The sequence below is a fragment of the Lepidochelys kempii genome, chromosome 15, assembly GCF_965140285.1.
Source record: "Lepidochelys kempii isolate rLepKem1 chromosome 15, rLepKem1.hap1, whole genome shotgun sequence".
NCBI classification, from domain to species: domain Eukaryota; kingdom Metazoa; phylum Chordata; order Testudines; family Cheloniidae; genus Lepidochelys; species Lepidochelys kempii.
Genome location: NC_136394.1, coordinates 3,458,834 through 3,474,604, shown reverse-complemented (window position 1 = coordinate 3,474,604; position 15,771 = coordinate 3,458,834). Strand labels below are relative to the sequence as shown.

Here is a 15,771-nt window from a genome sequence, read left to right as displayed (position 1 = left end):
GACACAGCTGGGTGAGAAGGTCTCCCAGCCCATGGCAGATGGAGCCCAATAGATAACTGCCGAAGGGAAGGGGAAGAAGGAAAGCGATTTGGTTGGGAGTGTGGGAGACAATCAGGAAGAGGGTGGAGACGAGGACACGGGGCAGGGGGGAGGGTTTGAGAAAGCCACAGTGACAGGGAAGGAAGGGGAGCTTAGAGACACTCAGCCCAGGTCCTCCGAGGTATTTAGGGACCTAAATGGCTTTCAATGGGCGTTAGACAACCCAATACCTTCGAGGACTGGGCCGCTGAACCCAGCACTGGTAGGTCATGGCTGCAGCGAGCCTTGCCATGCAGTAGGCGGCTGGGTAGCCGAACCGGGCAGTCACGGCCTGCAGCTCGTGGCTCGGCCCTCAGGCCAGGCTGAGGTGAGTGCGCTGGCCTCATTACCTTTTCTCTGCCCGTCTGGCCTGGCTCTGCCCGCAGGGCAGCAAGATCATCCAGGCTGCCCCTGCAGTAGAGGGCGTTCTCCGCTCGCAGCTCCCTCACGCGGCCCTGCAGTTGGCGCAGGATCTTCGAGGACACAAAGCTGCGCCCCCCAAGTTGGGGGGCGGTGCACAGGGAGGAGGAGGTGGTCGGGCAGAGATGGGTGTGCTCGTGCCGGTCCTGTGGGCAAGAGAAAGGAGAAAGCTTTAGCCGGGGGTCAAAACACACTGAGGCCAGCTGGAGGCATGTGGGCCCAGCACACCGGAGACACCAGGGCTGCTCCCTCCTGGCCACTGGTGAGGTGCACAGTCAGGGGGCCAGAGCCTGGAAGTAGGCCAGGAGATCTGGGTTCTGTTCCTGACTGCCACAGGCTTGTTGGGTGACCACAGATATGTCAGCGCAGCGAGCCTCAGTTTCCCCAATGTGCTGAGAGACATCCGGGTGGGACACACAATACCAGGGCTGCATGCTGTTAGTGCAGGGTCGCGGCATAGTAGGGTCTGACAAGCCCTAATTAGTTAAGCACCATAACACTCTCCCAAGGCAGGAGAGGTTTGGGAACCCTGAAATGCAGCCATCTCTGGGGTGGAACGGGGCACCGGTTTAGCAGCACACGGCCACACTACCAAGAGATGAAGCAGAATGCATCCAACTGAGAGTGCAGGGGGCACGGGGCCGGGGGGGGGGGAGGGCAGGATGGAATTACCTGAGCTTGGATAGGGCCAGGACACTGGGGCTCAGGACTCATATACACTAAGGAGCATAAGGGGTCAGTTCATGTGAGAGACAGCGCCACCGGCCGCACAGGCCTCCTGCCCTTGCTCCCTGCAGCTGGGATTGGGTTAGAGCTGCCTCCGAAGGAGGAGTGCAGCTTCCTGAAGCACCACCCCCCTGTCCAAGTGCCAGCCCTGGCTGCCTCTGCTTGGCCCGTGAGTTCCCCAGGGCACAGCATTGGAGGACATGGCTGCAGGACACGTAAGGTGCCTGGGAGATATTAGGGCCACTGGAATAGCCCTGCAGCTTGTAGCACCCATCAGCTACTCACTGACACTACTCTGCACACAGGGCTGGATTCTAGCCTCCTGGACTATTATCTCCCTTGTCTCTCCCTAAGAGGCTGCCTTGCCCTTTACAATCCCCTGCTCCACAGACTCATCTCAGCCCAGAACCTGGCTGGGAGCTTCCGATGCCTGGCAAGCCGAGGAAGAGCTGCCCTGTGCCCTCCCAGTGAGACTGATCCAAGCAGAGAAGGTCCCTGAACCAGCCGGGGCCCTTTCACTGTCCTCCCTTTAGCCAGAGGTGAGTGTTTCTCCTTTACCGTGGAAAGCCGCCCGATTTCTGCGTCCAGTCTCTCCACACTCCTGCGAAGGCCCCTGGGCCTGTCCCAGGAGAAGCACCTGTGGGGGGAAGATCACATTCCCTCATGGGCAGATGGCACGAGAAGGCAAGGCAGCCTAGTCGCTCCTTGGCCAGAGTGAGTTAACCTCCCCCCCTCCACAGGAGGGTCCAGGTGGGGAGCTGCCATATGGCTGACCGGAATGGTGACCGGAGGGCAATATGCTGCTGGGACTCGAGAAGTGCAGCGGAGATCTGTGTAGGCTCTCTCCGGATACATTCGAGCTGAGAATGGGAGCAAGGGCCAGATCCCTCTGCATGGCAAACCCCCCACTGGCCCAGACAGACCCTTCTCCATCCCAAACATTCCTACGCTATTCCCCGGAGTAACAGCCACCCTCCGAGGGGCAAACAGCCACCAGTTTAAGAGTAAAGACAAGTGTCAGTGGACAAAAAGCTAAGGCTGCAAACTCCAGTTCCAGCTCCTGGGTGCTGGCTCTCAGCGGACAATGGGACTGGGGCGGGGTCACGTAGGGCTCCGGGAGGACTTGGGACAGCATGGAGAATGGGAGGCGGGAATCTCACCCTCTCACCTCAACTCCCAGCTGCGACACACCCTCCCCAGCCACTTCCCTGTGCTAAGTACGCAGGGCCTGATCCCCGCTGGGTTCCACCAGGTGACAGCGGCATAAAGCTGCCCTGGAGCAGAGGACAGTAGGCCCCGTCAGCTTCCAGGTACCATCCCCCAGAAATCTGCCAGGGCTCAAAGGGTTAACCCTGGGATTGCATTGCTGAGTGCCCCAATATGAGACAAACCTTCCATTGTCTTTGATGCCTCCCAGCTCATCCCCCGTGAAACACAGAGATCCACCCCACAGAGCCAATAGCAGCAGGATCCCATTTTGCCAGACAGGCTAGTGTATGGTCTAGTAGCTTTGTTATGAGTCCGTTCTACGGGAACTGCCGACAACGGGCCCTCATGGGGTGCTCGGCACATGCCGATGCCAGCGGTCACCTTTCCCTTACAAACGCCATACTGCGGCTGCAGGGAAAGAAGCAGCCGTTTCGCTGAACAGACTGGCTCCAGGGAAGGGGTGTGATCCAAGGACCACATGGCAATGAGGGAGGCTAGCTGGCTTGGGTGACCTTGTGCTCACTGCTGTCAACCTGGGCCAGGATGGTAGTGGCCAAAAACTGTTACCACCAGGGGGCTGTTCAGAGGCTGGGGTGAAGCGAGTTTGAGGGGTCTCAGCCCCGGTCCCAGTGAGCAGGCGTCCCCCACACTGGACTGTCAGCACGTCAGCAGTGTAGGCCTGAATGGGCACCGGAGAATGAAATACCTCCCCGAGTGCCTTGCGCTGCCTCAGCCACCCCCAGCAGCCAGCTCCAGTGCAGCATCCCAGGCTGTCCGGAGCAGGATAGTCACTGGATTTCCCTGACACCCAGCGGTGCCCAGCGAGCAAGGGCCTCACTCAGTCTCCAGTCCGGGCACTGGGCTGCTCTCTCTCTCTAGCTGACACCGGAAGCAAGCCCCAGCCCCCCACCTGTCTCCTCCCTGACTTACTCCACCGAGGGATTTTCAGAAGTGCTCAGCATTGGCCTAACTCAGCTCCTGCTGACGTCAACGGTTAAACCGTCCACTGGTTCCAGCAGGGGCAGGCAGGCCAACCCCTCACCCCTCCTAAGGGGTCCTGGACCCACAGTGTGAGCCCCCAGAGCCCTCCGCAGTCTGGTGCCGGCCTCCAGTCATTGCCCTGCCGGACAGAGGGGGGACTAGTTTGATGCCCTCTTGCATCCCTTATTGATTTGTGAACACTCAGCCCAGCTCCAGAGCACTATGCCGAGGAGGCGAGTTTACTCTCCCCACTTTACAGGGGAGCTGGGCCCAGCACAAACGTGGGTGCCACCCGCCAGCACCCTCACAGAAATGGCACTTTTTGTGCAGTGCGTCACTCTGGGTGTGGAAGGGACATCAGGGATTCACCCGAGGGTCCACAGCAGCTCAGGAGCAGAGCTGGGAGCAGCTCTCACATCTCCTGCCCCTTTAGCCCAGAGCACTGGCCACTGGGGACACGCTGCCACCCTCCATTTCTGGGCTTGCTCGCGGAAGCTAGAGACATGGGCTAGAGCCCTGCACTTCAAAGCCCCAACGAGGAGCAGAGGTCTGGCTGCTGGCGGTGGTAGGGCCCCTCACACTATCTGTGGAATCTCTCTTCCCGCCCTCCCCAGCTATTCACTTACGTCTCCAGCTCCGCATTCAGCTCCTCCTCAAACTTGCGGGCCAGCTTGCAGGTGGTCTGGTCTTTCCAGTGGGCCATGCTCCTCTGGATGGCCCGCAGCTCGTTGTCCTTCTCCCGCAGCTGCTGGCACAGCGTCTGCTGCTCCCCGCCCCCAGCCTCCTTCAGCTGGCTGCGCCGCAGGCTGGCAACCTCCTGGAGGTGCTCCTGCAGGATGAGGCCAGTCAACACAGCTGGTCCCAGGCCTCACATGCCCATTGTCCTCCCCACCCACCCTTGGCCAGAGGAACCGACGGGTGGGGGCCTCATCATGTCTCTCACTCGTGAAAGAAGCTAGACACAGGCTGCTGCAGTGCTTGGACCCAGATCTGAAGGTTTGGGGAGGGCAGTTCAGATCCAGGCTCATCTCGGTTTTATCGGAGAAGCCTTCCACCCCGGGGGAGGCATGGCCTGGAGGATGGGGCACGGGCTGGAAGCTGGGATCCTGGCAGCCCATGAATAGGGAAGGTGCTAGAGACCTCCCCTCCACTGACCCAACAGTGAGGAACCTGAATGGCCTGCCCCTGTACTCCAGCCTTTCCCTTCTCAGCCACACAGAGCCACCAGAAGGAATGTCCTTATGGGTGGGAGAGGCAACCCAGAGGGCTGCAGCAGAGATCCTGGGGGTGGGGTGGGGAGATGAAGGTGGTTGCCTGGGGGCAGAAGTGAGAGTCTGCAGGGGAGACCACTTAGGGTCCACACCCTTCCTCCCCCTCTGGAAGCAGCAGAATCTGGGAATCCAGCCCCAGGTGTCCAGCAGCGAAAGGCTGGGCTATGGCCTGCTGTGCTACCCGGCCCAGTCTCAGCATCTCTTTTGGTGGTGTGAAGCATCAAGCACAATCCCTGCTGAGCTCTACAGGGAGGCCAGGCTGAAGAGTGCTGGGTGCAGCTCAGCCTCACGGGACGGGGGAGTGGGAGGAGTGCCCCCCAGGGCAGCTCCGTGCCAGGCTCCCAGAGGGACGTACTTGGATCAGTCGCTCCTTCAGGGCCTCCAGGGCTTCCTTGCTCTCCAAGTGAAGCTGCTCTCGCTGCTGCCTCAGCTCCCACTCCTGCAGGTAGAAGGGACTCGCTGCTGTCAGGGTGAAGTCACACAACCTTGATGGCCACCCGCTGCCCATACACTGATGTAGCTTAGGGGTGGTGCTATGGTTGGCCACAAAGGCACCTTTAATGGCTTCTCTCCTCTGCCAGGTTGTTTCCACCCTCCTCTCCCTTTCCTGCAGGCAGCTGTCTGCTCAGCACTAGAAGCACTGGGGGGGCCATTCAGCTCAAGAGCTGGTCCCTGCGGTGACACCAGACCCTAGATCTTGTGGATAAATTGGAGAGAGTCCAGCGAAGGGCAACAAAAATGATTAGGGGACTGGAACACATGAGTTATGAGGAGAGGCTGAGGGAGCTGGGATTGTTTAGCCTGCAGAAGAGAAGAATGAGGGGGGATTTGATAGCTGCTTTCAACTACCTGAAAGGGGGTTCCAAAGAGGATGGCTCTAGACTGTTCTCAATGGTAGCAGATGACAGAACGAGGAGTAATGGTCTCAAGTTGCAGTGGGGGAGGTTTAGATTGGATATTAGGAAAATCTTTTTCACTAAGAGGGTGGTGAAACACTGGAATGCGTTACCTAGGGAGGTGGTAGAATCTCCTTCCTTAGAGGTTTTTAAGGTCAGGCTTGACAAAGCCCTGGCTGGGATGATTTAACTGGGAATTGGTCCTGCTTTGAGCAGGGGGTTGGACTAGATGACCTTCTGGGGTCCCTTCCAACCCTGATATTCTATGATTCTATGTTTTATATTGAGCATTTAGAGAGGGGACAAATGGACTGTTGCAATTCATATGGCAAAGGGATCTGTGCCAAGCACATGGTATATTCAACTCCATGGAGCCCTCCATGTCTGGATTTCAGGGACGCTGCTGCTCCCACCATAGCACTGTGCCAAGGAGCTGGCCCTCCTCAGAATCTAGTTACAGGTTGCCAGAGAGGCAGGGCTCAGGGCATGAGGCCAGTAACCCCAGGGGCATTGCTGACTTTCTATTAGCCCAGCAGCACCCTCTCCAGCTGAAATCACTGTCCTGTTGTGCTGGGCGCTGATAGATAGGGTAAGACAAGCCCTGCCCTGAGGAGCTTACATACTAAATAGACAAGAGAGACACAGGGTCTATCAGCCTTGAGTCAGGCCAGGGCGCCATCTAGAACCACATCCTGCCTCAGGCAGTGGCCACTTCCTGATGCATCAGCAAAAGAAAAAGGAAAAGCCCACAATGCATCTGGCCAAATGTACTGCCCATAGAGGGGAACACTGCTCCTGCCTCTGTGGCTAGCAGCTTCTGCCCTGAAGCATGAGGCCACTTGTCCTGGCCAGCATAACCACCAACGTCAGCAAACCACCCAGCCCCTTTGAAAGCCCCACCATGGCATTTGGCTCTGTGGGAAATGAAACAATCTCTCCCCCCACAGTTCTCTCGAATCACCTTCTCCTCCTGGAAGTGAAGCATGGTGCGTTTCTGAGCTTCCAGCTCCTGCTGCAAGGCTCCAAGGTAGCGCTGGGTCTCCTCGCTCACTCCCTGCAGGAGCTGGAGTGCGTGGCTGGTCGACAGGGCAGATGGGCTCCTGGAGGAAACAAGCAGTGGTTTGGGACGTAACCCGTCTGGGCCGCCACGGATCAGCTGTGTGGGACTGACCCTGGCATCTCAGGATCTCACGGCATGCGCTTCTCCTACCTAAGCTAAAGGACTCAGAGTCTGCTGCAGCCTCGTAAATCTCTAGCCACGAACTACGAGATACTAGAGGGGAGCAGAGCCCAGCACTGTGCCAGGAGGGGCTACGCCGACGGCACTCCCAGCTGAGCTCCCGCTGGCAGAGCCCGCTTGGGAATGGTGCTGTCAGATTCGCTTCCCTAGGGGAGACCCGGATTGACATCCCTGTGCTGCCACAGACCCCCTGAGTGACCTTGGCCAGCGTCTTCCGGCTCAGTTCCCTCTGTGCAATGAGAGCAAGCCTGCCTTAGTACACAGGAAGGCTGTGAGGACAAATACACTAAAGATGGTGAGGCACCCAGATACCATGGGGATGGACACCCTAGACAGACAGATTCAAACAAGGTTCTCCTCCCAGCTCTCAGGCTAGACGTAGCTGTCTAGCATCTACTCCTGGCCAGGGCCGGTGCAAGGATGTTTCGTGCCCTAGGCCAAACTTCCACCTTGCGCCCGCCCCGCCCCAGCCCTGCGGCAGCTCCCCGCCCCCCCTCGCCCTGAGGCGCCCCCCCTGCGGCAGCTCCCCATCCCCCCCACCCCGCCCTGAGGCACCTCCCCTGCGGCAGCTCCCCGCCGCCCCGTCTCTCCCTCCCTCCCCTCGGCCCGGGGAGCCGCGTGCGGCAGCTCCCCGCCCCAGCTCACCTCTGCTCCGCCTCCTCCCCGAGCACGCCGCCGCCGCCACATCTCCCGCCTCCCAGGCTTGCGGCGCCAATCAGCTGTTTGGCGGCAAGCCTGGGAGGGAGAGAAGCAGAGCGGGGCGGGGCTCAGGGGAGGAGGCGGAGCAGAGGTGAGCTGGGGCGGGGAGCAGTTCTCCTGTGCGTCCCGTCCCCGCCCCTGTTACTTGCTGCAGGCAGCCCTCCCCGCACCCCCCTGCCCCAGCTCTCCTCCGCTCCACCGCCTCCCCGGAGCGCGCTTTTGGCCGCCCCCAACCACTTGGCGCCCTTGGCGACCGCCTAGTTCCCCTAGTTGCACCGGCCCTGCTCCTGGCACAGCGGCTTGTACGTGGAAGCCCCATTGGAAGATGTGGGCACCAGCCCTGGAATTTGTGGCCCTACCGCCCTGGGGAACCCCCGCAGAGGCTCACGCATCAGAAGGCCTCAGGCAGGGCTGTCCCTAGCTATTCTGGGGCCTTACGCAGCCCCCCCTGCAGGTAGTTGTAGCCGTGTCAGTCCCAGGATATTAGACACAAGGTAGGGGAGGTGAGATCTTTCACTGGACCAACTTCCTGATGCTCCAGCAAAAGGCAATGAACGTGTCTCCCACACCAAGAGAAGTTGATCCAGGAAAGGACCCTATCTCCCCCTCCTTGTCTCCCTGGTGACTGTTATCATCTGTACTTCAGCCACACCCAGGAACCCACCTCGCTGTGCTAAGCCCCGTACAAACCCAGCTCAAACTGACTGCAAGCTCTTTGGGGGGGGACCACCTAAGTATAAGACAGACAGGTGGGGAGCCCCAGGAAACCATGAGGTTATAGTGTGATGGTGGTGATCCCGCTGTGGGGCGAGCTGGGGGCCCATAGACAGCTGACTCCGGCAGGGAAAGGGGCAGCCAGTGGGTGGGGTGAGCATTGGTTCAGGGCATGCTCTCCACTGCAGCTTCAGGTGGGGATGCTCCTACAGAAGTCCTGGTGGCAATGAAAGCTTCCATGGGAGGAGGGGGGGCAGTGGACACACCGGCTGTTCTCAGCAGAGGGTGTGGATCCAGCCCTAAGACAATGACCTTCAGGACACAGTGAGTGAAATTCCCCCCTGGGCAGAGGGCCAGCATAAGGCCTGGGCACCACGGAAGCCTAGGCTGGCCTTCTGCCCAAACGTGAATTTCCCAGGAGGAGCAGAACAAATGCAGCTGAGCCTGATTGCCATTGGTCAGCGCTGGGCAAGATGGCAGGGTTTTGGCCTCCAAAGACATTACAAACCATGCTGCATTCAAGAGGTTAAAGGGTCTCACCCATGTGCCATCTGCCCCCTGGCTCTCTCAGGAAGCAGGTCCTGGAGGCGTTGGCATGCCAAGCCAATCTCCCTGGCCCGGGAGCGCTCGGCCTGCTCGGCTTGGGACTGTGCCTCCCACTCCCAGAAGGACATTTCATTCTGCTCAGCCCGCAAGTGGCTCTGCTCCTCCTCCAGCTGCTGCAGCCTTGCTCGCAGCCGGTTGCTCTCATGAGCCCTCTCCTAGGGTGAGGGACACAAAAACAGAGGAGTTAGCAACAATGCACTGGGAAGGAAATTTCTGTTCTTCCAGGACTCCCGGCTCCGAGCACTGCAGCACATCTGGATTGCTGTGACTGCAGGACTCCCGACTTCGAGCACTGCAACACATCTGGATTGCTGCCACCGCAGGACTCCCGGCTCCGAGCACTGCAGCACATCTGGATTGCTGTGACTGCAGGACTCCCGACTTCGAGCACTGCAGCACATCTGGATTGCTGCAATCGCAGGACTCCCGGCTCCAATCACAGCAGCACATCTGGATTGCTGCGACCGCAGGACTCCTGGCTCCGATCACAGCAGAACATCGGGATTGCTGTGACTGCAGGACTCCCAGCTCCGAGCACTGCAGCACATCTGGACTGCTACAGCCCCAAGGCTCTCAGCTATGTGGCACATGTAGATGCAGCTTCCCTTTCCTGCAGTGCAGGTAATGTGGGTTTGTTCCTACCTGCTGGGAGGGCCCATTACAGCCAATTGCTCAGTAGGGGATGAAGTCCCATTCACAACAGTCAAGACACAGACACACTGGGATAGGACAGAACGATCCATGTTCAAGCAGGCTGGGTCAATTGGTGGTGGGGAGGGATGAGCTTTGGGCCAGTGGCTTCCCTCCTGCAGGGGAGTCAGGTCTAATCCTCCTCCATGTCCAGGAGCCCCTAAAATCCTCATCCCCCCACTCTCTGTCACACTCCCTGTGATTGTGGGCTGGCCTGGCAGCCATCCCCACCTGCTCCAGCTTCTCGCTCAGTCTCCTTAGTGCCTCCGTCTTCTCCTCCTGCAGCAACGTCCACTGCTCTTCCAGGGCCTCCTGCTTCTCCCGCTGGAGTGAGCGGCTGTGGACTTCCAGCTCCTGAATTCTCTGCAACACAAGATGGGAGCAACCTGCTGTAACTCCAGCCATCCCATCCCCTGCCTTTCCCCAGTGAGCCCTCTTCAGGCTGGCACGCACTCTGTCCTGCGGGAAACCACATCACGACACACTGGCTTTGCCACAAGCTGATTGCCACTCATGGCCTACTCCACGTACAGCACAGGGAGGCCAGCTTAGCCTGAAACACAGCACAGTACATGGGAGATAAAGTGACATCAAAGAATCAGCTACTGGCCCTTGCTCAGTGCAGATTCCTGAGGTGTACGGTCTGGTAAGATGGGTTCTGGGCCCCACTCTGCTCCTGACCAATGTCTGGTGCTGGGCAAACAACTTCCCTGCTCGGGCCTCAGTTTCTCATCTGTAAAATGGGGATGATAATACTTCCCTACTGATCTCCACAGCAGGGTCTGAGCAAGCGGGTTCCTTTATGTTTATAAACTGATTTACAAATATAAACCCTAATTAGTAGCAGTAGTAATCCTGCATTGTGACAGAATATGTCCTCATGTCCACACCCTACACAGTTTTGTACAAAATATACCTTGTGAGGTACCATCTGAAAACTCATAATTTGCTGATCAGTAAGGTCATGGCAAAATGCACGAAGCCGTGTTATCTGTGAAGTTATAAACGTAATTTGATATCATGACTAAAAGTATGTTTTCCAGAGAAGATTGGGGAGTGTCCAAACCAGTTCCTCAGAGACAAAGCCCAAGCTGCTGCCTCAGCCAGATGTAAACAAGGCTGCTAAGTTGCCATTCTTTGGCAGTAAAGGGGGCAGGGGGAAAAAAATCTACATCTTAGCAAAGAAACAGGATGGAGTTCCCGTCCACACAGGCTGCCTATTGCCATGTTCCAGCTGGAAATGCTTCTCAAAGGGGGAACAGGACTATAAAAAGAAGGGGCAGATACTCCCAGGCACCCCTCCTTCACCGTCTCTCTCTGTCCACTGATTCGCTGCATGAGAAGGGACAAAGGAAGCAGCCATTAAACAGAACAAGGGCTCCTGGCCTAAGAAGTTTGGTCAGTAAGACTCTTGAGAGCATGTGGTGAGAAAACTTTGCTTTGAATTTAACATAGATAAATTAGGCACCAGTTGCATTTTATCTTTATTTTTCTGGTAATTATTTCTGACTTTTATGCCTCATGACATGTACTCACTTAAAATCTCTCTCTTTGTAGTTAATAAACTTGTTTTATTGTTTTATCTAAACCAGTGTGTTTAAATTGAAATGTCAGGGAAACTCCATTTGTGGCAACGAAGTGTGCATATTATTCCTATTAAAGAAATATGGACTTTATGAATTTGTATTGTCCAGGAGAGGACTAGGCAGTACAGGACCTACATTTCTGGGGGGAAATCTAGGATGGGGGGGTGTTGAGGTCACCCTGCAGTATAACCAAGGCCGGTGAGAGCCAAGGTGTAGCTGGGAGTGACTTGCATGCTGGAGGCTATTTGTGGGCAGGCCAGACTGGAGGCTACAGCAGCAAAGCAGTGCAAAGGGCACCCCAGGTTAGAGGGCAGGTCTCATTAGTCTGGATTGTACCCTGGATACATCACAAAATTATTAACAGTAGTAATCCTGCACCCATGAGCTCTGTCAGTACCTCCCCATCACTCTGCCAGCACCTCCCCATCCAGTGGAGCCACTGGAAAATTGCAGAATATTTTTCCAGCCATTTTTTGATGCTACAAGCTCTTTTAAAAAGAATCATAAACATAGCACCTCTTTGCAGCTCCCTGGGAAAGATGATTGTGCCCGATCAGCAGGGTCAGGGGAACATTTCATTTCCTAGCTCTGTGAAGTGTCTTAGAAGTCAGAGCCTCTGCCGCAAAGAAATGGGAAGAGTGGTTCGGACCCCTCTGCCTTCAATGTGGCTTTGCACAGGTTTGCTAAAGCACAGCACACTGTGGGACGAGAAGCAAGCCAGACCATTGGCTCACCACGTAAACATATGACAGCACTTTGCACTGACAGCACTGTGCAGCAGAAGATCTCAAAGCACTTCCGAGAGGTGGGTGAAGTATTATTATCCCTATTTTACAGCTGGGAAAACTGAGGCAAAGGCCCTATCTAGACCAGGGTTTCTGGTTGTGTTGTAAAACGTTAATTTCAAATTAACATGAATTAACCCACATGACTGTAAATGCAACTAGAAAAGGAGTACTTGTGGCACCTTAGAGACTAACCAATTTATTTGAGCATAAGCTTTCATGAGCTACAGCTCACTTCATCGGATGCATACTGTGGAAAGTGTAGAAGATCTTTTTATATACACACAAAGTATGAAAAAATACCTCCTCCCACCCCACTCTCCTGCTGCTAATAGCTTATCTAATGTGATCACTCTCCTTACAATGTGTATGATAATCAAGTTGGGCCATTTCCAGCACAAATCCAGAAAAGCTTATGCTCAAATAAATTGGTTAGTCTCTAAGGTGCCACAAGTCCTCCTTTTCTTTTTGCGAATACAGACTAACACGGCTGCTACTCTGAAACCTGTCCTAAATGCAACTAGTGACTCTTCACGAAGGTTTGGTGCTGGTGGTGGTTCACACAATGCTGAGCCCTAGAGTGAACCACAACCAGGATCAAACAACTGTGTCCTGGAGCAACCTTTACAGCTGAGTTAGTTAGCAATTAACCTGTGCTGGCACCCAAGCACAGAGAAAGGATGGCTCAGCGGCTCAGGCGCTAGCCTGGGAACTGTGAGACCTGGGTTTGAATCCTGGCTCTTCCATAGACTTCCTGTGTGTCCGAGGCAAGTCACTTCATCTCCCTGTGCTACAGTTTCCCCCCATATAACTGGGAAGATAGCCCTGCCCTGTGGAGGTGTTTACACTAAAAACAGTGAGGTGCTCAGATGCTGTGGAACTGGGGAATGTAGACATGCAAAAGAGCTCAGAAGGCAAGGCTGGTGCAGTGATGTGCCCCAGGCTCCACAGCAAGTTACTGGCTCGAGTGGGAAGAGAACCTGGTAGCTCTGGCTTGAATTCTGTAGCCAGTCTGTCTTTGCGTGGATGAAGGTTTACAGAGACACCCACCTTCTGGAACTCCAGGGTTTTATTCTGCAAAACGGACACCGTCCTCCTCTCTTTGTCCAGGGCCTCAGCGTGCGCGCTCTGGCTCTGCTCTTCCAGCGTCCCACGCTGCACCTGGAGCGCTTCCCTCTTCTCAGCTTCCCACTTCTTTTGCTCTTGAAGCAGAGCACTCTGAACCTAGGGTCTCGCACAGCAGGGACCTCGGTGAGCTCCCCCAAGGAAGCGGAACAGAGCTAGCTGCTCATGGGGGCGCACATCATGTTTGAGCAGCACTGTCATCAGGAGGAGGCATAAGGAAACACCGCTGAGCCAGGGAGACACGTGAAATACCAGCGCAGGGACAGCAAAGGGGTCCGTTTCGCTGCAGAGCAGCTACAGCCTGGGCAGCAGTGCAAGCTTCCCCCCACAGCACTTAGGTGGGGAAAGTTAATTCAGATTGAGGTAGGGTGTGAATTTAAAGCCTGAACAACTCCATGTGCGGACGCTCTTATGCCAGTGGATTAGACTCAACCGAAACAAGGCACTCTGATTCTGGAATAAGAGCATCCACGCATGGCTATTCAGGGAGCTATTCTGGATTAACTCCATATGTAGTCAAGCCCTGAGGCTGGGGCTCAACCCTGATCTGGAGAGACCGCCTCTAGGGCAGAGAAAGGGATTCCTGCCATTTGCGTGTCCTAGCCAACCCACAGCCTTCCCGGTGAGACTCCCAGCCAGATGCCAGCCAGCCCCAGCCGTAAGGCAGAGGTTTCTAAGCAGCTGCCTATGCATGACGGCAATTTCTGAAGCATGGACACCCCTCCCCAGCTCACTTCAGACAGTCCCCGAACTACAGCTGCACGGTAACAACTTCCAGTGGCTGGACTGACGTCAGAGCCCTACAGGAAATAGGCTCCACACTGCCTCCCCAGCCCCCTGAGCCAGTCGCCTTTGCATGGACTGTACCGTCTCCTTGGCTTCCTGCTTCAGCTCTCTGACCAGCTGCTCTGTAGACTCCTTCTGTCGCTGCATGGCCTCCCGCTGCCTCCGAATATCTTCATCTCGGGCCTCGGTAGAATTGTAAAGAGAAGCCCACTGAATTCACTGCCCACTGGATCCTCTGCTCCAGGTCCAGCTCTCCACGGGCTGAAGCGCTGGGAGGGCTACGACCTTCTACCCCTGTGCCCCCTACACCCAGGGATTCTGGCCACCCCTGCAGGGTTTAGTACTCAGGGCCAGTACTAAAGGGAGGGGTCCAGAGGAGACAGGACCATTGTCCCACCTCATGCCATGGTGCTCAGCAGTGGCTTCAGGGGGAGAAGAGTGCATTGCAGGCTCTCCCAGGGCTGTGCTCCACAGGAGCTGTGTCACAGCACCCCCTGGAGCTTCCCCTGGGTCAGTGCAGCTCCTCACTGCTCAGGTCTGTGCCTCAATGATTCAAACAGACCCCCTGACTCTCGAAAGCCCTGGCTGCAGCCATGTCCAGGGGCCTTCATGGCAACGTCCAGGTGCAGCATTGCCCAGCCCTGTAAAACACCACAACAGAGCAGCAGTCCCCACAGCCCCTGGGCGCCCCCACCTGGACTGTATGGAGTTGGGGGGCTGGAATCCAGGGTTGCAGAGTCTTGGGCGACAGACACCTTCTCACTGCCACTGGGAGCCATGAGAAGCAGCACCTAACAATTACTGGAGGGTTAGACACCACAGCACGTCCGCCCAAAGAGGCCAGAGCAACGGAACCCTGTGGCCACCTGACTGGTCCACACCAACTATTTAAACCAGGAAGCTGGCCCAGGGAGCAGAGCAACGTGAAGACTCTGGCTTGCTCCTGTTGCAGACTTGCCTTTCATCCCAACTTGCTCCTGCCTTCAACCCCAGCCTGGCTTGAGCTCAGTACCCGTCTCCTGACTCAGCTTGGTAACTAGTCTCCATCCCTGCCTTCAGCCCAGTGGACACTACTGTGTCCGGCCACATGCACCCTGCCATTATACAGACAGAGTGGGGGACCTGAAAAGGGAAGGACTGTTTGTGGAAAACACAGCTGGTCTGGCCAGTGCCCTTCTGTGCTTCAGTTTTTATCACAACAAACATCTGGCTTTGAATTAGGGATCTCCATGTTCCTCTGCCCAGGCAGCCAGCTGCTGGTCCTCAGCATGGAGGAAGCATTGTCTGATAGTTAGAACAAGGGACTGAGACTCAGGGGATGGTGAGTTCTAGTCCCAGCTCTGTCTTGGACTTGTTGCGTGCCTGCGGGCATATCTCTGTCCCGTTCCCTGCCTCAGTTTCCCCACCTGTAGCATGGGGATAGTAATACTCACCCACCTCATGGACTAGAGGTTTCGTTCGCTCAGGTTTCTACAGAGCACTGAGGTTACCAGGGTGGAGGACACTGGAGATGGGCAGCACTTTCGTTATCAGCTATTCTGGGGAGCTCACCACAGCCTGCTGCCACAGAAACGACTGCCTCAAGTGAAGCAAAGTCCAGGATCTAGAACAACTGGGGCACGTGGGCAAAGGCCTCTTCCCTGCCAGCAAAGGCCAGCAGATATGGGGACACGGGTTCGTCTTACAGTATGGACTGGAATGAGACCCCCCCAGCTCATTCAGGGGATGCTCTCTGGCCTATGTTATGCAAAGGCCCTTTGTTTTCTGCTTGTCTATATATAAATTTCCCCGGAATTTATCTGTGTTTGTCCAAAATTTAACAAATGGTAAAAGGAAAATGGGTAAAAACTCAAAACAAAGGGCAGTGGGCTGGGGTGGGGAGGCGTGCTAGGTATTCACGGGGGCCAAGCAGGGAGAGGGAGGGGAGTACTCATGATGCCAATCTTGCCAATAGTGCCA

The 15,771-nt window shown here is 56.1% G+C and overlaps 1 protein-coding gene across 1 annotated transcript in view; it reads right to left on the bottom strand.

Moving 5' to 3' along the window:
• The window catches only part of LOC140898859 (uncharacterized), a 65,487-nt gene that overhangs the window by 2,186 nt on the left and 47,530 nt on the right, over nt 1-15,771 (bottom strand). The window contains exons 18-26 of the mRNA XM_078848966.1: nt 13,894-13,995; nt 12,952-13,125; nt 9,762-9,893; nt 8,775-8,995; nt 6,543-6,681; nt 5,041-5,124; nt 4,041-4,243; nt 1,783-1,861; nt 429-644 (exon numbers count right to left, since the gene is read on the bottom strand). Of these exons, the coding sequence (XP_078705092.1) occupies nt 429-644; nt 1,783-1,861; nt 4,041-4,243; nt 5,041-5,124; nt 6,543-6,681; nt 8,775-8,995; nt 9,762-9,893; nt 12,952-13,125; nt 13,894-13,995 (1,350 nt within the window). The remainder of the gene's footprint in view (nt 1-428; nt 645-1,782; nt 1,862-4,040; nt 4,244-5,040; nt 5,125-6,542; nt 6,682-8,774; nt 8,996-9,761; nt 9,894-12,951; nt 13,126-13,893; nt 13,996-15,771) is intronic.